At 29.6% G+C, this 25,184-nt stretch overlaps 1 protein-coding gene across 6 annotated transcripts in view; it reads right to left on the reverse strand.

Annotated features, from left to right (window-relative positions):
• Positions 1–25,184, reverse strand: part of LOC122499365 (ecdysone-induced protein 74EF) — a 198,775-nt gene that overhangs the window by 39,093 nt on the left and 134,498 nt on the right. For all 6 annotated transcript variants that reach the window (XM_043607675.1, XM_043607678.1, XM_043607674.1 and 3 more), the window contains 2 exons: positions 3,769–4,005; positions 110–280 (listed from right to left, as the gene is read on the reverse strand). In XM_043607675.1, the coding sequence (XP_043463610.1) occupies positions 110–280; positions 3,769–4,005 (408 nt within the window). The remainder of the gene's footprint in view (positions 1–109; positions 281–3,768; positions 4,006–25,184) is intronic.

Consider the following 25,184-nt stretch of genomic DNA (forward strand, 5'->3'; position numbering starts at 1 on the left):
TTTTCTCCTTTTTCTCCTTTTTCTCCGCTGATGATGAGCTTGCAATTCACCAAGAGAGATAGAGAGAGAATGGTTTGCCTAGTTTCCTTAATCTCCCGTGTATACTCACCTGCTGTCAGGTGAGAGTGATGAGACGATGCGAGGCTCGGCTGGAGGGACGAGTTTGGATTGAGCCTTGCTTTTAAAAGGAGATTCGCGTCCTCGTTACCGCCAGAGGATGTGCTCGACTCAACGTCGCTGACTCCGCTGTCCGCTGGACTCGCTGGCAGTGATCCGCTTCCTGGGTTTTCCAAAATTTTTCCAAAGTTTTTTTTCCATTTCCGAAAACACAAAAGCAGAAAAAATTCATTAGCAAATTTATTTACAGAAAATTATTATATTTTTTAATATAAAACTGAGAATCATTTGTGACCAAAGATCACAAATTATTCTCAATTTTGTATTAAAAAATTAAGGTCTTTAAAATTAACCAATACAAAACCAATTAAAGAAAAAAATCCTAAAGTCAGAAATTTCAAAACCGAAAAGAATAGAAATTAATAAATTAAAAAAATTGAATTAAAGAAAAAATCCCAAGAGTCAGAAATTTCAAAACATAACTGAGGAGAATAAAAATAAAAAAAATTGTATTGAAAAGGGAATCAATTTTTTTAGAGGAAAAATCCTCGAGTTAATTTTGCAGAAAAAAATCGGAAAATTTGAATCCGATGAAAACAAGAAGGCAAAAAAAGAAAATAATTAACAAACGGTGACAAAAAAAATATAAATAAAGAATTGAGTGAAATCCGAGAAAATATCGACTGCCACAATTTCTTTGTATATATTTTCTATTTTCAAGACTTAATCTACGGAAGTTGTATTAAGTTGGCAAAGGTGTTCATTCAGTGGGTCGTAAATTAGCAATTTCTCGAGACTTTTCCATTTGTTGTAAGATCCTCAACGTGCGCGCGCGCGTATCCTGGAAGTGAAATTGTGAAATCAACGTTGGTTTCGCTTGGGTTGATTTAAAAAAAAAAAAATACACACATACGTCTTTGATAGTCTCTAAAAAAGGCACGTATACAATATTTTTCCATATTTGCGAGAGAGACAAAATAAATTCATTTCTCCTTTATTTATTGTTAAGGTACTACCTTTATCGAACGTCCAAAAAATGAAACGTGTTTTCTGTGCATCGCGTCAATTAAAGCTATCTTTATGCAACTTTGCGAAGGTCATCCGGTCATTGGGTATGCATATTAAACTCGACTTCCCACGGTACTGAGCTTAAACGTCGCTTTAAACCTGTCCTCAAGGGTTTTTGCACGAGCCGAATATATACACCACCATCGCGGAGAGATTATATGCGAGAGCATTAAAATTCTCATCGCGATGAGCTTTAAACTCCTGCAGAAATTGATTTTCGTTTTTTTCTTTTTCTTTTTTCATTTAAAGAGCCTGCACATTGACTTTTAACTTTGCGCTATTTTCGAAATTTGCAATAATCGACTGGAAATTCTAATTCAAATTGCTCAAATTATTCTCTATTCACTATATTCATTTTATTCATTTTGTTATTCACGCAAAAAGAGAAGATTCATTTTAAACACTTTTTTTTTTTTTTACTGAGAATATAAAAATTAAATTTTTTTAACTGCGGAAATATATATTTTTTACTTTTGCGGGAAAAACTAAATTTTCTTAAATATTTTTTCCAAATTAAAATTTAAAAAAAAATTCTAAACAAAATTCTAAAAAAAAAAATTTGTTTACCAATAAACGATAAACGAGGGAAGTGAATACAAATACAGTATAATTTTGCGACTACTTTCGTTCGATTTCACAACTTTCTTCTTTTCCTCTTCTTTCAAAATATATTCGCAACAATGAAAATCAAGTTCATTACGAGTATTAAAATATTAATTAATTACTCAAGCGTAAAATTCTGCGAAAACTGTGCGGGGATATTGTTCGACATTCATTTATTGCCCATTCGTTATGGATGTTTTATAAACTAAAAATATGGTTTTTCTCCGACAATATAATTATGAAGTGAGCCGTTGTATTTTATGCGAAAACTCCTTTCGCGACAATTACAACTTCCGGTTATTGCTAATTCTGACAGTCGTATTCTTCATTGAAAACAATTAGTTTATAGCCAATTCACTTAATAAATTATTGTATAAAATTAATTATATCAATTAACAATTTTCTTTAATTTGCAATTTGATTATATAACTAAATACATTAACTTAATTATTAATTAGTTATTAATTTCGATCATAATTATGAGTTATAATTATGACTCATAATCATAAAGAATTAATAAATATTATTAAAAAATAATAATTAAAAAAATAATATTTATGATATGTAATAAATAACTTAAATTCGTTTAATTAGCAATTAATTCAAACAATAATTTTAATTAATCAAGAACTTAATTATCAATTTATATTGTTGAATAATATTTCTTTTATTCCATTGAATTATTTTTGTTTATGTAATTTTTAACTAATTTAATTCATTTCATTTTTTTCTACATTTTTTGAAAAGAGTTATTAAATTATTCATGAAAGAATAAATTTAATTAACATTTTGAATTAACTAGTGATTAATTTAATTTTTTAATTTAATTTTTAAAAACTATTATCTAGATTTAAGTTAGTAAAATTGTTTAGGTACTAATTGAAATTAGTGACTGACTTTTTGCTTTCTAATTAGTAAAATTTACTAATAATTACTATTTATTAGTAAAATTTATTAATTAACTGACTTTTTGCTTTTGAATTAGTGAATTAGTGAATTTTATTAATTATTTAATAGAAATTACTATTTTTGAGTAAAATTTACTAATTCAAAAGCAAAAAGTCAGTCACTAGTTGAAAATAGTAAAAATTTTTACTAATTTAAATTTAAATCTACTAATTTTTATTTACAGAATTTTAGTTTTTGTAATTTATTTCTTAATAATTAATTTCTTAATGTATTTCATTACTAAAAATTGGTTTAAATGCATTTCTGATTGTCTATTCAATTTTATAATTTAATTTCAAAAACTAGTTCAATTTTTCGTTTTAATTTTTAATAACTATTTCAATTTTTTAAATTTATTTCTAACTAATCAAGTTACTAATATACTTTAACTATTACAAATTGGTTTAAGTATATTTTTGTTTATTCAGTAACAAATTCAATTTTTTGATTTAATTTTTAATCACTAATTCAGTTTTTTAAATTTATTTCTTAATAATTAATTTATTAATGCATTTTAATTAATGAAAATTGGTTTAAATTTATTTCTGGCTATTCTGTAACTCATTCAATTTTATTTTATTTGAATATTAAATTAATATTTATTTTAATATTAATTAATGTAAGTTTTAATAATTAATTAATGTAAATCGGAGTAAATGTTTTAAAGTAATTTTTAAGAATCAGTATACAATTAAACAAATTAAATTGTAATTAAATTGTTAATTATAATCGATTCAATTATTGATGCATTGAATAACTAATTATTACAAATTAAAAAAATGCAATTAAACTAAATTAAACTAATTTCACGTAATTAAATACCTATTATTAAAACGTAGGTAATAATTAATTAATAAAAATGAAAAATAACTAAAATGTGTGTATGATAAAAATAGATTTTTTTACTTTTGTTTGAGAGTTTTTGTAAAATTGAGAATGTATTGAAAAATGCGAGTCGAGATTTATCTGAAATTTCGGAATTGAAAAAAACAGTTTTTTCGCGAATGAGAAAGGAAAATGGAAGGTTTTTACCTGGAGTACTATTGTTTGCAATTGAGGCAGTGTAGGGTGGTTGACCCAATTGAGAATGATTGGCCATATGTCGGCCATAACCATTTTGCACACCCAGCGAATGCTGCTGAGAATGCTGGGAGAGGATACCATGCAGAAGACGATTTCCTGTCGTCGATCCAGGCTCAGCCTTAACAGGGGCCAAACCAAGTGCTTCCTTCTCTCCCGTGTCATGAGGCTGTATTTCCCTCGTGTCAACTGCAACAATAAAACAAAACCAAACAATTTAGATTTATTTTCAAAATTTAATTTTAATTCTACAGAGAAATTTCACTTCCTCAAATATTAATTAGTAATACTAATTAAAATACTAATTTAATAATAATACTAATACTAAAGTATGGTATTATTAAATAAATGGATTTTTTTATAAACGATAAAATAACAAAGGAAGAAAAATCACCTCATGAAAAATTGCTTAATGTTGGGATTGTACAATTTTCCGAAAGTTACCATACACTGCAAGACGAAACGAATTATTCTCATTACAAAATATTTGTTAGGCATTAGGAAACATTTGAGGCTATTATTAAATAATAGTGTAGAAAAAAATATTTAATTCCGAGAAAAATATAAGAATAATAGACAAATATCTCTCACTCCCTCTCTTCTACTCTAAATAGTACATTTAAGAATTTGCGTCACTTTCGGTGACACACGTCCAATTTTTTCTTGCGTGTCGTGACTCGCCTTCCGTTTTGCGGGTATGGAAAGAAAAGAGACGAAAAAAAGGAAAAAGAGAAAAAAAATTAGTTCTCCAATAAGAGCCGCGGCGATAGCGCGTAGTCGCGGAGAGGAAGTGAAAGCCGTAGTCTCTCCTTGACCCACTGCAAAAGTTTCTGCCTTCCAGTGCCACACACCACCTCAGCGGTGTGCGCGCTTGTCAGGTTCATTAAGCAATTTCTCAACCTGTCTTTTTAATCATACCTTAAATGAGCGAAGAGGAACGTGTCATGGCGCTTTATTGAAATTATTTTATTAGTATGAAAAACATCGTGGAAAAAAAAGAAAAAAAATTCAGAAAAAGAAAATAGAAAAGTAATAGCGACGATTAGAAGGGAAAATTGTTATTATAAAGGCCGCTCCTCACGAAAGCTTGGGGCCAATCAGGAAGGTGTGCAGGCGCAACTCTTTTGATCGTTTTCATGACAATCGAGTGAGAGTGTCATAACACCGTGAGAAGAATCGCTTTTGCTCCTTGAGCGTGATATTGCAGAATAAACGCCAAGGCGAAAATCATCTTGATCTTTTCTCGGACCTCGAAATACCGATGCAAATATTATATATTTTATTCTTTAATAAACGTTATTATGCAAACGCCGTTATTTTATTACATATATTCAAATACCAAAACTAATAATAACTATTATATGCTTTCAAAATAAAATACAAACTAAAAATGGATATTGAAATAATCCATTATTAAATGAATAATTCGTTAATATTTATTTAATCGCTCGTTATCAAATAATAATTTATTTAAATCGAATAATTTTTCTTTCAATCAGAAAAATTACTATTGTTACAATTACTATTTACCACCACATTTGGTGTCAAAATAACACTATTTTAACACTGTGGTGGTAAATAGTAATTGTAACAATTTTTGTAAAGTAACAAAAATAATAATACTCTTTAGCAACTAAGATACTCTTGCAACTAAAGAATTGACTAAAAAAATCAAAAAATTTTAAATATATGAGAGTTAAAAAAAACTGCACAGTTGAGGAAAAAAAGACAATATGTAAAAGTGGGTCATTTGATGGCAAATGGAAAAATAAGCGGAAATTAATTTAAGAAAAAAGAGAAATAATTGAAAAAAAACAGTGAGGTAGATATTGATATTGTTCGTTTTCAATTTCTTTGTGTCGATTGTTACATTATGAATGGAGGAGAGAAATTCTCATCAACGTGAAAGTATGTATAGAGCTATACTTGTTGAGTGCGAGAGAGAACAAGACTTCTTCAGGCGCTATTATGAGAATTCGTTATCATTCGAATTATCTTCGCGAGTGATTAATCGATTGAATTAGAAAGCAGATACGAGAGTGTACATCGGAAACGTAATAGGTGAGTTCAAGGTCTTAGAATTATACCGAAATACATATACATAAAGTGTATCATGTTATCTAATTTGTTACGCGATTTTCAAGATTGTATTATTTTCTATTGTTTCTAGACAATAATTTTTGGATATTTTTAGAAAATAATTTATTTAGGTCCTGTTTCTGGTTTTCATTAGGTCATCATTACTAGAGTCACAATGTACGTTCGTAGATTATAAACAATTTCTATTTTTATTATTATTATATAAATATTTTTTATTGACATTCTGACGAATGTCAATAAAAATTGTTTATAATAATAATAAAAATAATATTTTTTCAATGACTGATATAGTAATAATGATTGCAGTCACTTATAAAGATTGTAACTCCCAATGATTGAAACTTCTAATAATTGAAATGTCAGATGATTGAAAGTTCAAATGATTGAAAGTTCCAATGATTGGAAGTTTCAATGATTCAGAGTTTCAATGATTGAAAATTTCAATAATTCAGATTTCTAATGACTGAAAGTCCTAATGATTGAAATTCCATATGATTCAAACTATTAATGATTGAAACTTCCATTTATTCAAACTCTTAATGATTGAAACTAGGTCTAATTGAAACTTCAAATGATTAAAACTCTTAATGATTTAAACTTCAAATGATTACAATTCGAATGATTCAAACTCTTAATGACTGAAACTTCAAGTGATTTCAAGCTTCAATGATTGAAACTTTTAATAATTGTATAAGTTCCAATTATTAAAACTTCAAATGATTTAAAATCTTAATGATTGAAACTTCAAACGATTACAAGTTCCAATGATTGAAACTTTCAACCATTGAAACTTCCAGTGACTAAAACTTCTAAATTGCAAGTTCTAATAATTAAAACTTTAAATGATTCAAACTCTTAATGATTGAAACTTCAAATGATTACAAGTTCCAATGATTGAAACTTCAAATGATTACAAGTTCCAATGATTGAAACTTGAAATGATTCAAAATTTTAATTATTTAAACTTCAAATGATTAGAAGTCGTAATAATGATAAATTCCAGTGATTATAAGTCCGAATGATTGTAAGTTCCAATTTTTGGAACTTACAATCACTGGAATTTATATTTATTATAATTAAAATGTATAACTACAACTTCTCTTAGGAAAACAAAGTTTTAAAATAAAAAAAAACACTTTGGAAAAAAGAGTAAATCTTTGAAAATTCGCAGCAAATGGAAATTTGCATAATTAATGATAATTACCCACAGGTACAATAAACTATAATAATGAACATATAGCAGAAAAGTCCCGTATTTTATATATAAATATTGCAAATGAAGTTGGAAGTGTAATTGTTCTAATATGGGGAAATAATACGGGAATAATAATTTTTTTCCCTCTTCTCTGTTTCATATTCGACTTGCTGCACTATATACACACACACGTACATTGAAACCGTAACCAATACGATTATGGAAGTTGGCGGATATAATTGCTTGATTACTATGTAGAGTTTATATAGTTCCCTGTATTATAGTTTGAAGAGAAGTTCTTCTGTCCGAGTGCTCCTGGGGTTACTATAAAGTCGAGAAAGACGATCTGAAATTCACCCCAGATATTGTATATTCTATGTATATATGAGGGTTGGATATTCGAGAAAGTCAGACGTGTTTTAGTTGTCCTGGCAAAACGACAAATAAAACACGCGGAATAAGTATATGCAGTTGATGTGAAAACCGCTCGTTTCCTTCCTCACCATATACGCGCGCTGCTATTACTCTCGTGTCACTTAATTATTCATCAGTTTCGTGGAAAATATTGCCGGGAGAAAAAATTTCAAATTCATATTTCTCGGTATTTTTATTTTTATTTTTAATTTTATCCTGGCGACAAAAAAGTGTTGTTACTTGAATGTGAGGAAAAAAAAAGTTGCGGGACTTTCGATATTAGTTGGAATTTAGAGAGAATTATTATTAAGTGTTTGGCAACAAGAAACGATTATTTCGTTTTTTGTAGTTTTTGAATTTTTGATTTTGGTGACGAAACTTCTTATCGTTAGAAACTTCCATTGAATTTTTATTGAAACTTTATTAGAAGTTGAAGTGAACAACACTTGAAGTGAATTGTTTTGAATTTTCCAACTTGGAATTATTACAGAATGTACGATTATTGAATGTTGCAATCGTAAGTTGCAACTCTTGTAAGCTGCAATCGTTGTAAATTGCAAAAGTTTTAAAATCGAAAGTTGTAATTATTTGAAGCTGTAATTGTTTCAAGTTGCAATTATTCGAACTTACAATCACTGGCAGTTCCAATCTTTAAGAGTTGCAATCACTGGAAATTTTAATCACTCGAAGTCTTAATTATTGCATTTCAGGCATTTCAAATTTTAATCTTCCGAAGTTTTAGCCACTGGAAGTTTGAATCAGTAAAAGTCTCAATCATTTAAATTTTCAAAATCATTATAATTTTTAGTTATTCAAATCTTAAATCATCAAAAGTTGTAATCCTTCATAGTTTAAATCGTCCGAAGTCGTAATTACTAGAAGTTACAATCACTGGATGTCCGGATCATTAGAAGTTACAATCATTGGAAGTCCGAATAATTAGAAGTTACAATCATTGGTAGTTCGAATCATTAGATTACTTTCAAGTATGAAAATTAATTCGTTGAAACTTCCAACTAAGAATAAAAAATCCTTGAAACTTCCCATCATTAGAATTAAAAATCATAAAAACTTCCAATCATTAGAATTTCCAAAAATCATTAGCAGAACTCGAAATAAAGTTCACAAAGTTCAGCTATAAATTATAAAATTTACTTTATAAATTTTTCTTGTGTGAGAATTTGCAGAAAGAAGAAAAGATATTTATTTCTGCGAAAACACCTGTTTCGCGAGAATGTTTCACATCTCCAGCAGTGTGGAGTGTGAGAGATGTGTGTGTGTACATTAAACCGACATGTTATATACTCTGTACGGTATGGAAGGCGAAAGTCAGGGTTGGATAGGTCTGGGTCGATCAATAATACATACGTGTAGTAACCAGAACCCTCTTCGACACCCTCTCATTTCCCGATACCAGCAAATTATCATGAAAGCTCTCGTCTCCTATAACCTCCACCCCCACCTCTCTCTTTCTTTCTCTCCTATTTCCTTTCGCTTCTTCCCCTGTTTCATTATTCAGTCTTCCGCTCCGATGTCTACCTATTATAATGACCCTCTTTAACTCTTGCTGTCTAAGCGAAATTATCTTCTTCTTTTTATTTGTCTCTGCACGATTCAAAATCCCCTTCTCAAAAACCAAGTCTCTCTAAATCAAAAATGCATTTCCTTGTGCATTAATCATCAATCACTTGTCTATTTTACACGACGAAAAAAATTATTTTTCTAATGTTCGATTTTTACTGTAGTTTATATTTGGTTTTATTTTAATTATATCTTCAAATGATTTCGGGTTTCAATGATTGGAACTTCAAATGATTGAAACTCCTAATGATTGAAACTTCTAATAATTGTTAGTTCCAATTATTGAAACTTCCAATGATTGTTAGTTGCAATGGTTGAAACTTTAAACGATTGAAACTGCTAATAATTGTTAGTTGCAATGATTGAAACTTCAAATGATTCAAACTCTCAATGATTGAATCTTTAAATGATTCAAACTCTTAATGATTATAGCTTCAAAGGATTACAAGTCCCAATGATTGAAACTTGAAATGCTTCAAATTTTTAATGATTGAAACTTCGAATGATTAAAAATCTTAATGATTGAAACTTCCAATGACTAAAACTCCTAATGATTACAACTTCCAATAATTGTAGGTTCCAATAATTGAAACTTGAAATGATTAAAAATCTAAATGATTGTAACTCTTAATGATTGAACCTTCCAGTGACTGAAGCTCCTAATGATTGAAACTACCATAGTAATTTTAAGTTCCAGTGATTGAAACTTCAATTTCAAAAAGGTTCGATTTTCAAAAAGTATTTAAGTATAGAACGTTTAATTTTTTGAGCAGGAAAATAGTCTGAATTACTTAATGTTATTCTGCCATAAATTTTATACATTAAACCGAAAGTAATTTATTTTATGTCTGTTTTTATTTTAATTTTATTATATTTGTTTTTACACTCTTTACTCTTTTGTTATGAATACCATAAACCAGACCACTTTTTCCCCCAGCAAACATCAGTGAACTAGTTCTTTTTCGACACTATCTTCGAAATATGTAAATAAAATCGAATATTTAAATTTAAAAAATTTAACTTTTAAAACAAGGGATGTTATTTCTCCCTCTATATATATATATAAATACCTATATTCACAAGAATGGAAAAAAAAAATTGTTTGCGAAAGAAAGAAAGTGCCGATAAATATATTTGATAAACATAGGAGTGTCCATCCTAAAAAAGCGAGTAGGTTTGACCTTGGTTAACCTTGATATGATCGTGGTCGCCGTCGACAACGAGACGAACCGTAGGGGTAAACGTCTAGCCTCATCGACCGACGCGACGCTCGTCGTCCATGCAAAAACTGCCATTATATATGTGTATGTATGTATATGTACACTATTAAAGAAATTTTTGTACGCAACCAACCTTTTCACTTCCTACGCGTCATTTCCTGCAGTTTGCGTCTCGTCTCTATACACACATATTTCCGGCATATATCGACGTGTAGAAATATATATACACATCAGCTCGTTTATTTTATATACCGGAAAGGTCTTATCATTTCTCGTTCGTCCTAAATCTCGGTTTCTTCATGCAAAAAAAAATCAAGCGGAAAAAAGGGAAAAACAGAGAGGAGAAAAAAAAATTTATGTTCTCTTTGAGGGAAGACGAAGAGTTTATCTTTAGTTGCTAAAGAATGTTTATAATTATTGCAGGGAATGTGGAAGAAATAAAAAATTAAATAAGGGAGTTGTACTGTCTGAATCAGTGAAAGTCCCTATGATTGAAACTTCTAATGATTGAAACTTCAAATGATTCAAACTTCTAATGATTTAAACTTCAAGTGATTCAAACTCTTAATGATTGAAACTTCTAATGACTGACACTCGTAATGATTACAACTTCCAATAATTGTAGGTTCCAATAATTGAAATTTGAAATGATTAAAAATCTAAATGATTGTAACTTTTAATGATTGAATCTTCCAGTGACTGAAGCTCCTAATGATTGAAACTATCAGTAATTTTAAGTTCCAATGATTGCAACTTCAAATTATATCTGTCTCAATTTGATATCTGCAGAAAAACTGTAATGTTGTACCGACTCCAAAAAATATTAACCTAAAGTTTGAAAAGAAATGTTCGCTCCGCAATGAAATAAAAAGAAGATTAAAAGAAAAGAGAAGGGTAATTTTTCAATTCTTTTTTTCTTTTTCATTAAAGAAAGGAGAGCTCTTGAAATATTTCCGGTTCTCTCAAGTCGTTATATAGTGGTAGTACGTAAGGTCAGCATTTGTCTGGAGAACAGACGCGCAACTTTCTCGTTTGGCGTTCTCGCGAGTATTGGGTCCAGCACGTGCACATATTTACAGTTTTGGGCGATGAGTTAAAAAGTGTAAGTGAGAAGGTGTATACGTATATATATTTACGAGTCGCGGCCGTGTCTGGCATTGCGTAACGGTAACGACTCTCTCTTTCGATGTGACATCACATGTCCGATGTCGGTCGGTCTCGGCACTCCATCGGTTCTTTCAAGTACACACGCAGGTATATTGTGACTATATACCCGTATAACCATACCTGTCTCAGAAAAGAGCGCAAGGTACTCACACTCACACACAAACACAGTAACTAACGCCTTATATTTATATTTCAGGTGCGCGCCACCTGTACACATCGCAAAAATTAATGTTTGCCTCTTCCTTCTTTGCATATTTGTGTATATTTATTTATCTTGCCTTCTCATTATTTCATTATAAACACCGGATATCAAAAATTCCCCAATTAACACTTCCCGCAGATGCTGCAATTTTTATGCTATAAATATTTGAAGAAAGAAAACATTCTTCAATTCATTCATTCGTATCTTAAACTTAGGGAAAAATTGAGACAAAAAACGCAACTATTTTGATACTTTTTTTGTCTCAATTTAATATTCTTAGAAAAATTGTGATGTTTAAAATTCGAAATGTTGTACCTACACTGTTAACTTGAAAGCGTCAAACTGCAACGGATACCAAAAATTTGGATCAAATCATAAACTGATCTAAATTTTTGTTTTCAATTTGATTCTTTCAAAAAAACCATAACAAGAAAATAAATTTATCGGCTAATGAACTTAAATTATAGAAAAAGGTTTTAAATATAAAATCATAACATTTGTCCGATTGAAAGTAAAATGCAAGAAAGTTTCACTACATGGATATAATATAAAGGACAAAAGATTATTCAGACGATGTGGAATAAAAGTGAAAACGTCAAATGGAAGGCCCTGAAAGAAATGAGAAATATAAAAAGGAAGTGGTCAACGTTACTTTCTGGTAAAGTCTGTAGTACTAACAAAAGATCTAAAGTGCTTGTATTCAAAGGAGCTACGTAGCTAATAAGCTTTCTTGGCTTATAAATATAATATATATTTGTGTGTATAAAAACTCGGAGGAGAAAGAAACGTTCTAATATAAACATAAACAGCAATCTTAGAAATTAGAAATTTCACTTTTTTTAATTCTTTTTTCTCTCCATCCTGATATAACGTTATTTCAACACTGATTCAAATATGATAAAATAATTCCCAGCAGAAACTGTCTTAAGTTGTATATAATTTTCTGATTTTTATCCTTTTTTTATTTTTAATAACTCTGTATGGAAATAGTCATAATGTATATTCTGAGAAAATATTTTGTTTTTTCAATAATTCAAAAATGTTAACAGTTAATATTTAGGAGAAAGACAAATTAGTATTTAATTAGTTAAATTAAAAAAACAGTATTTGACAAAAATTAAGGTCCTTAAAAAAATACCGAAATTTAATTAATTAAGAAATTAATAATTAAGACAAAATAGTTCAAGACAATAATCACTATATGTAGATTGAAATAAAATGAAATAATAAACTGTAGCAAGAAACTTATTTTCGGAGTCGTGTTTATTAATAAAATTCGCCACATCAAGGGGAAGGACAAGAGAAAAAGGAGGAAAAAGTAAAAGATGTTCCGGAAAACGGAAGTAAAATACTTTTCGAGTTAAAGGCGCAAACTCACATAGACTTGCGTTAAAAGTGTTAAACTGTCCCGAAGTGGAAGTGGCACGTGAGATTATTATTAGCTGCAAATGCACTCGAGTGCATTAACCCCAGTGCGTTATTATAATATTATATATTTAAGTTCCAAGATTTACGAGAAAACTCTCGCATATTTTACAACATACTCCAAATCCCCCGCGCAACCAATCGTCATAATACGGCTTATTTTAAAATTAAAAACAAATCCTATTTTTACTTATGAAGAATATACGAAATTAGAATAGAAAAGATGACAAATTTTCAAACTAATTTTTAGCAAATCAAAGAAAAAAATTCTTTTAACAAAGATGAAATTTTGTCTTAAATGCAATATTAACTGAATTTTTTATACTCAATACAAAAGCTTCGTTGTTATTTTGAAAAAAGGTTCATAACCGAAACGGGATTCGAACCCTGATGCTTCTAAGAACTGATCTAAGGGAGAAGAGATTTTTTTCAAGACAGAAAGAAGAAAAGGAGATATTCAATTAATGCGCTCGCGATTATCCTTACACCATTTTTTTCCACTCCTAATTAATTATCATCGTGGATAATTTTCTCGCGAGCGACATATCGAGTACATTATACCGAGGACATTGCGCGAGGTCGATTTCGTCTTGGTTTAATGCAACATTATTATGTAGAAATATATATATATATATACAGCATATATCAATGACGTATCTAGTTCACTCTCGCATGAGCATAAATCCGATAAACGGAAGCTCTAGTCAATAAATAACTTTATAGCAAAAAGGCGTGGACGAAAATCAATCAACGAGTCGATAAATATCTCATTACAATAAAATATGTATTCAGCATTTCTCACAATATGTAATTATTACGAAATTTTTTACCCTTATGTGACAATTAACGTCTCAGATTTTAAAATCGAAAAAATCACATTCATACATCAATATATTAAGATTATAAGATGAAAAAATTAAGATAGAACAAATAATTCATAAAGAAAATGTTGGCCATCATTATAGAAAATTTCTGAAAACTTAATTGACGGTACTTTTTTTTTGAGAAAAAACAGGCAATAATTAGAGATAAATAGAATATTTAGGAATCCAACTCTCGATTTTCAAAACCGGAAATTTCGATAGCGGAAGCGGCTCAACGGTCCGTGTCTCTGTACGCGACCCACTTCCTTCATTGAAATCGAGAGTGCGTGTCTGACACGTAAAAATGTGAATGTGACTCATAAACTACATTTATTTTTAAGTGAAATACAATTTTTTTCGAGTTTAAAAAGCGGTACGCAAATTTTTTTTTTATCAACGATAAATCGAAGTCGAAATTATTGAAAAAAGACAAAAGCGACGGTAATCGGAAGTAGTTAAACTTGATTTTAGGAAAATTGACGATAATCGAGAATTCGACATCGACACTAGTTGAACATTCGACGCTGGCGAAAAAAAGAACTTTTTAGGAAATTAAACTAGAACAATAAGTATAGAGAGAATTCTTTTTGAATTTTCCCAATGAATACTGGAAACAATCCGAGGAATTTCTTTTGTCTCCGTTTTTCATTGATTTAACTTAGACAAGTAAAGTGTGTGGTGATAACCTAGTTTCTAGTCCTGGGAGACACTAACGGGATATTCTAGTGTTATAGACAATTCAAGGCTTGTGAAGAATTTTCCACCCTAATGAACGAAAGGGTTGAACTGCCCCCGTCTCACTTTCCCACCTCCCTTGAAAACTATTTCTTTCTATAAAAAAAAATCCGCAAACCTACAAAAAAGTAACATTCTTCATTCGAAATCTCATTCTTTCAATTTTTTTTCCCGGGAATATTTAAAACCGAAAGGAAATAAATAGTGAATACATGTATTCTATAAATAAATACTAAACTAAATATTCTATTATCTAAAGAACTACTATTTCTGCAAAAAAATTCTCCTGAAAGAAATTTCTTCTCCTTTTATTTCTCACCCCCTTCCTGCGTAATTTCTCAGGTATCTGACGTTCTGGTTTATAATTTCAGTGAAAAAAAATTTACGGAACTACTGACTGAGTTTTCTTTTGTTCCCTTTCCTTGGATTTCACTTTTTCTTTCCATACACGAAGGAAGTGGGCGGTAAAGAGAACAACACGTACTTGACAATAGACATATACCCTCTCGAAATTCGATGTTTGTTGGTAGTATTCAAGTGAAAATGGGTCAGGGTCGTGTGTCCCTTTCCCATACGGTGTGTGTGGGGGAGGTAAAAGAGAAGACAAAAAAAACGAACAAGTACCTTTTAAGGGCCCCTACTGTCGAAACTTTTCAAATATTCCGCACTCTCATGAAACAAAACTTGCGTGAATCAATGGAATACTTCCAATATTCGAAATCGATCTTGTATTGTGGAAATCATGACGAGAATCATATATCCCTTGTCAAATATTATAATTGAATAATAGAAGGTAAATTAAACTAATCAATCATATTATTCTTTGTATAGTAAATAAATGAACTCAAAAAAAGTCTTGTACTTTTTCGCAAACAGTAAAATTTACAAATAAAAGATTCAAATTTACGGAAATTTTAATCTTTTATTTGTAAATTTTACTATTCCTCTCTCAAAAATAGTAAAATTTACTAATCCGGAAGTGGAATAAAATTGCTACAGCAGAAATCGACTTTATGTCTTACTTTGTAGATTAGTAAAAGTCACTTTCTATTTTTATCCAATGCAAATAAAAAATTACGGAGACGAAAAAAAATAAAAATCCCCCCCCCCCTCTCTCTCTCTCTTTCTCGTGATTTCGACTTGATTCGCGAAAAGGTCGCTGGCCAGTTTGTGAATATTATCATTCGAGGCCGTTTAATTCATCGTTGGAAAGAGGAAAGATGTCAAGGATAAAGAGGGACGAGAGTACGTTAACGTAACAAGATTACGCGATATAGGAGACAACGACTGTAATAATGCTTCTCTCTTTCTCGCCAACACAACTTTATATTTTTCGAGTTGGAAAATAAATTGTTTTGTCTTTCAAAGAGAGATATCCATGAGACCGTATCGATATCTATCCTTATTAGGCGCAAGTCAGCTAAATAGATTCACGAGGAGATTTCTAGAAATATCTATGTGTTTATTTCGTTATAAGTTTCTCTCTCTCTTTCTCACTCACTCTTTTTAGTATAGTTGTGTAGTAGTCGCGTCAATTTCACAGAAACGCGCAATGTTTCTATTGGAAAGTTTTAGGTCAGCGAAACTTCATCGCCAACCGGCACGGTTAGGGTAAAAACTTTTTTAAACTCTTTTTAATTTTTAATCTAAAACCGCACATTGATCGAGGCGAAGAAAAACGGAAATAAAACTTTTATAATGGGGCATAAAAAAAAGAGAGCTTTTAAAATCTATATTGATGCACTTTTAAACAATGTTAACACGTAAGACTATAGTGATAGTAGTAATAAAACAATAAAAAATAGTAATAATAGTTAGAGAATTAAGTCCGATTTTTTTATTTAAAAACCGTTTGCTTCAAGTGAATATTTATTTATGACAATAGACAATTTTTCGAATTCTCTCTAATAAATTAAGCTAAGTTATGTAATAAGTTCTGTAATTCGCGTAAATAACAATAAAGATAAAAACAATATAATTTTTTGAAGAATGTAGTGAGATACAAAATTTGGAAATTAGGAATATTTCCTCCATTTTCAAAGTAATGAACCAATAGGGACTTTCACGAATATTTTACACATAAATATAAATAATTTAAATAACTTTGTTTTCAGTTATGCAATCTTTGAGTTTTGGTTTCCATTTATGGTCCTTTATGGTCTTATGGACCCGGGAATTGTAATTCAAGAAATAATTGAGCAAATGAAGAGGAATAAAAAAAGAAATCTATAAATACTTATAAAATATAATAAAGAAAACTAAAAAAAAATACAAAAAACAAAAAATAAAAATAGTTGAATAAAAAAAGATCAGAAAAAAATAAAAAGGAGTAAGAGTAAATAAATTAATTAAAAACGAAACGTATAAATACTTACAAAATGGTAAAAGAAAAGTAAAAAATATACAAGTATTTAAATATAAAAAAATAAATAAAAAAAGGATAAAAAATAGAAATAGAAACAATAATATAAATAAAAGAATAAAGTAAAAAATAAATATTAATTTATCTATGAAAATTTGTAAAAAAAGGTAAAAAATATACAAGTACAACTATAAAAAAAAATGAATGAAAGAAGGACAAAAAAAATTAAAAATAAAGAAATAAAGTAAAAAATAAATTTATTGCTGAAAATTTGCTTAATTAAAAAGAAAAAATTGGGGAAAGTGTTTATGAAGTAAAACAGTCGTCTCGAAGAAAAGCGAACGTTTTTTTGCGAAGTTAAAAAAAAAGTGAGATCTTTGGCCTTAAAGTGTCGAGAAGTGTATACGTACGTTGGGTTGAGCACGCGATCGCGATATATATTGTAGTAGAACGAATGGGTGGGATAATATGTACATTTTGCTACCTATCGCTTCGCATAGTTGCGACGCTGTATACCTTGCTGCTATAATAGTCTAGGTAGCTAGCGTAGGCTAGCCTAGCCCACAACACGGTTTTACTATGTAGGTCAGGGCTGGTGCATTCAACGAGCGAGCTGCTCTTCCTCTATGCACTAAAGGCATTCTCTCTCTCTCTCTCTCACACACTCTTTATACCCAACATTTATAATATTATACACGTCTTTTAACCTACCGGGTGTACGTCCCATTCACGGATTTTATACTCAAAACACTTTCCTCTTCTATTCACGCCAATAAACTTTCCATCACCTATTTCCCTCTTCTTTCATCATCCCATTTTCAATTATAAAAACGAAAATAGTTTTTCTCCAAATGTTCTTCTTTATTCATTTATTCATCTACCTATTTCTTTACTAATTTTTTACTAACTTTTACTAACTTTTTACTGTTTTTCTGCAGATATCAAATTGAGATAAACGTTGCACGTTTTGATTCGTTTTTTTGTCTCAATTTGATATCTGCAGAAAAACAGTGTTTGCTTCTAAATCATAGTTATTTTTACTTGATTCAAATTTAAAGACTACAGGTGTTTTTTAAATTAAAAAAAATCTGCAGATTAATTAAAAAAAATTACAGAGTTTGAACTCTAAAAGAGTTAAAACAAAATACTATTTATACTGTGACGATAGCATTTAAAATCTAACAAATTAGAGAGGAGTTATAATTAAAACATTCTACTCAGTCCATATATTTAAATTAAAGATATGAATAATAAAAAATAATTTTTTTCCCACAGAAGAATGACAGAGGGGCGGGGGTGAAGATGACTAGATGCACGCAAGGGGCTAATGATTTTGAAATAACAACGATTATAATAGCGGATTCTTTGAATAATGAAAGAGTGCGTTAATCAGATCTCAGCGATTCTTCTTACGATAGTGCGCGAGAACAATGGCGAAGGCATTACTCTATCCATACACCTGATGCCTGCCATACGATAACAATTATGTACTTTCTAGGTACATCTAATATATTGTATAAATAACCTCAATCGATCTACCGGGTGTTCGTTTACCAATAGACAGTAAATTCCCCTTCCCCACCCCCCCTTCAACTCATACACTTTAACCGCGCAATTAGTGCAGTTTTCAATAATTTACTTTTATCGCGGAAAAAAAGGAAACCTATCGGACATTGCCTCCTTTTTGCGTAAAAAACAAGTTAATTTTTTTAAAACTAATATATAAACTGATAACGAGCTCAAAAGTTGAAAAAAAGGAAAAAAGATCATTCAAAAAATTGGGTAAAAGAACATTTTAGCTAAAGTTGTAAATTTGGACTTTTGCAAAAAAAAAAAAAAAAGATTGTAAAATCAAAAGCGGAAAAAAAAATTTTTCATTTGAAAAAAAGGCGAGGGAATTTGTTTAGCCGCGACATGTTTATAGACGAATGTAACGTCTCCGTGCCAACGATCCAATAACCAACCGAGAGCACAAGGACAGTCTACCCCAGTTTCCTACTGTTACGACCGCCTACAACCTACCACCCCCTCCCCTTTGCCCCCAATTCAAGTGCAGTTCCTTCCGGGCCGATCATAATGTGGAAAACACTGCGGAAAATCGATCTTCAACATTTGAGTAAAGTGAAATTTCACCCGCAAGTGCTCGAGAAACTAGAAAACAATAAAATAAGTTCCGAAAGAGAAGAAAACAAACCTTTAACAAAAAAAGGCGAATTTTTTTTTCTTTATTAAAAAAAACCAAAAAGTAAGTCGAAGGAATACTTGACACGATATAAATAAATTATTTATAGATTATCACATTATAAAAGATTATAAAGAAGGATCGAAAGGATTTCTGAAAAGGAAGATAAGAATCTGTTTTTGAAGAAAAAGGAAGGTGCGAGAAAAGGGCCAGACGAACTCTATCAGACAGGAAGTTAGTCCTTCCATACGTCGGGCCAATATCCTGAATCACAATGAGCCCGAGCAGTTCGTCGAAACATTAGCTATTTAAATAACAACACAAAAACCGACTCTATTCTTATAAAGACAAATTTCCATTTTGATTTGCAATTCGAGACTCCTTATAATTGTATTGTGCATATGGCTAAAAAGACGCGAGAGAAACCACCGGATGATACCGCATCATTACATCGACATCACGAAACAACTTCTAGAGAAAAATGACGAATATACGTCAAAATCGGTTTAAATTCTACTTATTCTTGTTAATTATTAACAATTGATTTTAACTACCGTTGATTTGTTTAGACAAAGTCGATTTAAAGTACCGTCGAATTCTTTTAGACAATGTCGATTTAAACTTCGATTGTAAACCTAATAGTTAAAAGAAAGATAAAACCTAACGGATTGCAAATTTTGTCGACTGTAAACTAAATGTTTGAACTACCGTCGTTTGTAAACCCAGGGTTTGAAAGTACCATCGATTCTTTTTATCCCAATTTATAAAACTCATCAAAGTATTAAAACCCGAAAATTGCGACCCAAAAGTTTTGAAGTACCGTCAAATGATTTTATTCGAGAATACCGAACTCGACGGATTGCAAACAACCGACGATTGTAAACCACTTTTTAAAGTACCGTCGATTGTTTTTTTTAACTAGAAAAGTTTTCTATTCTACTTTTTCTATAAAAAAAAACAATCGACGGTACAAATGGTTACCGTCAGAACACAAACTCAAAAGATTAAAAAATAGATTCGTTCTTATCCATAGAAATTAATTCGGAAACGAAACAAGTGGATGGCATTTAATTTCAAAAAGAGTTAATGATTTTTATTAATTAGAGTAAAATTAAAATTTTTGACCGGCTACTTCAATATAAATGTATCCTATACACAAGTAAAAATTGCACCGGAAGTAATTTGTCTTCGTATTCTTAAAGTGGGCGTCTGCTGAAATTCACTGAAGTGATTTAAAGCCTCGAATCATCCTTCACCCTTCCTTCCCTTTTTCTCTCACCCCCTCTCCTTATATATCTTCATTCGCAAAAGGATCCCGCAGTTGAAAATTCTATTACATTTTATTTCAATCTCTAAAAAAGGAAGATATAGGTACTTTTCGTAATATTTCAGAAAATCGCACACGCAAAAAATCTTTCACAATCAACGCACACTATTTTCAAATGTGTCATGTTTACATTTTTACGCAATATTCTCCTTGTGCTTTTCCATGAAATAAAAAAAAATGCTTAATAAAAATTAGTTACAATCAATTATTGACGAAAAACAGTGCTCTCAATTTAAATGAATACGCAGACATTCTTGAAATACGCTTTTAAATTTCTACTTTCATAATCATGACATAATTAAAACTTCTCGGTATTTTTTTCGAAATTCATCCTCATTTCTTTCTTTTTCAGAAAAAAAAATGAAAAGAAACAAATTTTCGAAAAGAGTGAAAAAAAGTGTATTGTAAAAAAAATTTTTGGAAAAAAGACAGTGTGTTTTTCTCAGGAATACCGGAAAGAGTCATAAATATAAATTTTCCGGAAGCCAGTTACGTTTAGGGATCAAATTTGACTTTATCTTGTCGGAGGCATGGAAATTCTCCTTTTCAATAAGAAGGACTACCCGCAAGTCCTGAATGGAAGTCAAACGCGCCAGTGGCTTGTGGCTTGACAGGTCAAGAGTATTGAGACTTAAAGATGATCCCGGGGGATCCGTTTGGCTACCGTTTAAGAAGCAGAAGAAAAAAAAGGTTCAAATTGACCCAAAATCACAATAAAAACCTGGTTAACTCTTAAGAATCCAAGGTCACACACAAGTATCGGAAAAAGAAATATGGCTCGAGAGGAGAAAAAAAAATCTTTAAAATTTTTACGTCAATTCTTTTGTATTCCCTTCTTGATTCCAGTTTTTCTAAGGATGGCAAATTGAGATAAAAAACGAATTCGTTTTTTGTCTCAATTTCAATAATAATAAATAAATAAATGATAAATAATAAATAAATAAATAAAAAATAAATAACTAACAATTAATAAATAATAATAAAATAATAAAAATTGTTAATTATAAACAATTGTTTTCTAATTTTTTCTTATATTTAAAAAAAACGGTTTCAACAAAAAGCAAAAAAAGAATGTTAATAATAATAATAATATTGATAATAATAATAATAAAAAATAGTAAAAAAAACTAACACTTTACATAATTAAAAATTATTCATAAAAAAAAATTTCTTGGAAAACATTTGACACTACAAATTAAAATGCCTCGGTCCAGGCATAAGAATGCGGTAAAGATTGAGAAGAATCAACATTTTTTCGGCGAAAAAAAACAGTCTCACTTTCAATATGCGGAGAAAGTGAAAAAAAGAAAAAAATTAGGCAAAGATGACCTGGGAAGTTTGCAATTGAATGAGTGTGACTAAAATGAAAAATGTTTTTCGAAAAATATCCGAAAAATTTTGTATACAACTTTCACTTTCGGAAGTTTTTCATAAACATATTTTGAAGAGAGAAAGAGAGAGAGAGGGGATAAATGGAAATTAGGTGACAGGCGCGTCTCTTGAATCCGTATTTTTCTCAAGGACCCCTATAGAGTTCAAGGATGAACTTTTCTAATATCTAGAATAGAATAAAATTCCTCATTCAAGAGAGAATTAGAAGAAATAAAAGAGCAAATTCATTCAGATTTCCTACTCAGCATTTTTTTGTGTCACTAATTGTCACACTAATACTTATGACACATATGATGAAGTTAATTAAAAAAATTTGTTTTTTTAGTAAATTCAATTAATTTTGCTAATAGATAGTAATTTCTACTAATTTATTAGTAAATTTTACTGAATTCAAAAGCAAAAATTGCAGAATAAGACAAAAATTAACATCTAAATGTAAAAATAAAAAGTGCAACATGTTTCAATTTTTTAATCACACATCGAATGAAAAATTGAAAGTATTAATTAAAAATATTAATATCCCACAAATCCATATGCAAAAAATTAAAAAAACACACGTGAGATTTAAATTGACAATAATTAACATACATAATGCGACAAAAATATATTGAGAAAGAAAAAAAAATCGAGTCAAGAGACAATAAATAAAAATTTTCTATATTTATAAAACGAGTTGGAAGAACATTTTTTTTTCGAATACACGTTGTTTATCCGGCTATTTGAAGGAGTTATGATATCGCGACGAAAAATAATTGGTTGCGTAAAGATACGAGGGACTAATTTTGTCGAGGTTGAGGCAGGTCACATGTATTATCATACCAAAAAAAGATTTGATAAAAAAAAAAAAAAGAATAAAACTCCCGAGACTTGCAAAACTGTATAATACATTATCAAAATTATAAATCTCAAGAATGAACTCTGCGAACAATTTTTATTTCGTTTCTTTTATCAATATATGTTTCTCTCGTCTTCCTCCTTTTTTTCTCTCTTCCTTTTTGTTTCGCGGAGAGAATTTTTATCTCTATTTCTTTATTTATTACAGAATATTATCTTTATTTTATTATCATTATTCTTATTATAAGTACTATTATTACTATTTTTATATCAGTATTATTATTTTTGATTATTATTATCCTTATTATTATTTTTGATTATTTTTATTATTACTATTTTTGATTATTATTTTACTGTAACTATTTTTAAATTCTTTATTTCGATTTTTGTTTATTTTATTTTAAAATAAAAATTTTTTTGTGAATTAACTTTTATTGTTATATATTTGCAATATGAATGTCTTTCTCTCATATTAATTTTTACTTGTCAGAAGTCGTTGTCAGTGCGCACGACCTTCGCGTGAGAGAGAGTGAGAGAGATGGCTTGCGTAATATTTTTATCGACCGAAATTGCGCACCAATACAGACACCCGAAACCCCTTCTTTCTTTTTTTTTGCTTTATAATGGTGCGTACATGTTGGTAATAAAAGTCGTTTGCATTTTATGTGTGTGAAAAAACTTTGATTACGCGGGCGACAACGACGACGCGTTCAAGAAGATATTTCGCGTCGGATCCGTTTTACATTGCGAGAAACACCTGACCTATTCTCTCATTATAGTATATACATATATTAAACAGTATTACGTGTCAAGAAAAATATTTCCGATTACGTTACATGAGTTCCAGAAAAATTCTTTATTCAAATAAACAAATTTTAATTGTTCCTCTATTATTAAACATGTATTATCTTTTTAAGAAGATATTTAATTTTCAGCAATAAAATAAAATTAATTATACATTAAATAAATATTTTTAAATTCTATAAAATTGTAGAGTTTACAATTATAAATATTAGTTGGATATAATTGCAAATTTTAACAAAAACGAAATTAAAATTGTTATACAGAAATGGTGTTTTCTATGATGAACTAGAAAAATATTTCTGGAATTTACCGAATTTGATGAAAGTTGAAAAAGAATGAATTAAAAATTTGCCTTTAGAGAGAATACATGTTTTGGAAAATGACTCGTCAGATTATAAACCGACTTGGTCTGAGGAAAATAATGTGCAGACGATCGCGAAAAGATCTAGGTTACTGTCTTTGTTTTGGAGATTCTTTCTTTGGTGACAAAGATAGCAGAATTATTTTGCTTTGAAGACATTTTTTTTTCTTTTTTCTTCATTTTGAACAATACCTATATATACAAGTACACGCAAATGGAGACGCCAAAAGAAATCTGCGAATTATTTACTTTCGCAACTATTTAGAAAAATCTTGTTCCGCTTTTTTGGTCCTATTTCATGACTTTTACAGACAATACTTTAAAACTATTTTTTATATTTAGATTAAAAAAATATGTCTCGGCGAAAAAAATTACAAAAAATATTTTTCTTTTCAACTAGGAAGTAAACTAAAAAATGAAAACGAATCAACAGTAAAAAGAGAATAAAATTCCATTCTGGTATAAAAATGGTCCTCCATTATCCAACGACTAAATCTGCAATTTATTTTTCTGTTATCAGACAATAGTTTTTTGCTTCACGCAACGCTGACGCCTCTGATAACTTTCTCTCAAGTTTCGTTTGTTTTTGTTCAGTAAATATGAAGTTCAAGTTTCCAGCAAGTTATTATTTAAAAAAAAAAAAACAGAACAAGAAGAAGATGAAGAAAAACAATTGAATGGCAAATTTTTCTCAAAGTTTTATTCCTTTTCTGCTTAATATCTAAGTTTACGGGTCAAATGCGCAATAGAAAAGTGTGTCACACGAAAAATTAGTTAATCTCTAAAATTTCGTTTAGAAATTTCCCTTTTTTCTAATAAGGCGCTCTTTTGATAGTAAGTACTAAATTTTAATGTATTAACAGGGCCTAATTACGATCGGAATACTACTATTTTAAATATAGAAAAGTGCTTTTTGAATCTGAATTAGTAAAAAGTCGTTTAGTGAGAATTTCTACTATTTTTAGTATTTTTTAGTTCTTTTTTATTTTTTTATTATACTATAAATAGTACTATCAATATTACTTATAATTCTCAAGTACTAAATAAAGTAAGTAAATTCTACTAAAAACTATTCTGAACATTAATTATTTTTAACTGTTAAATGAAAAAATTAAATTCCACTACTCTCTAAATTTTTGTTAGTAAAAATGTTTAATAATTTAAATCAACAACTAACTTTTTGCATTTGAATTTGTAAATTTTA

Source organism: Leptopilina heterotoma, unplaced genomic scaffold, assembly GCF_015476425.1.
Source record: "Leptopilina heterotoma isolate Lh14 unplaced genomic scaffold, ASM1547642v1 Lhet_167, whole genome shotgun sequence".
Classification (NCBI taxonomy): Eukaryota; Metazoa; Arthropoda; class Insecta; order Hymenoptera; family Figitidae; genus Leptopilina; species Leptopilina heterotoma.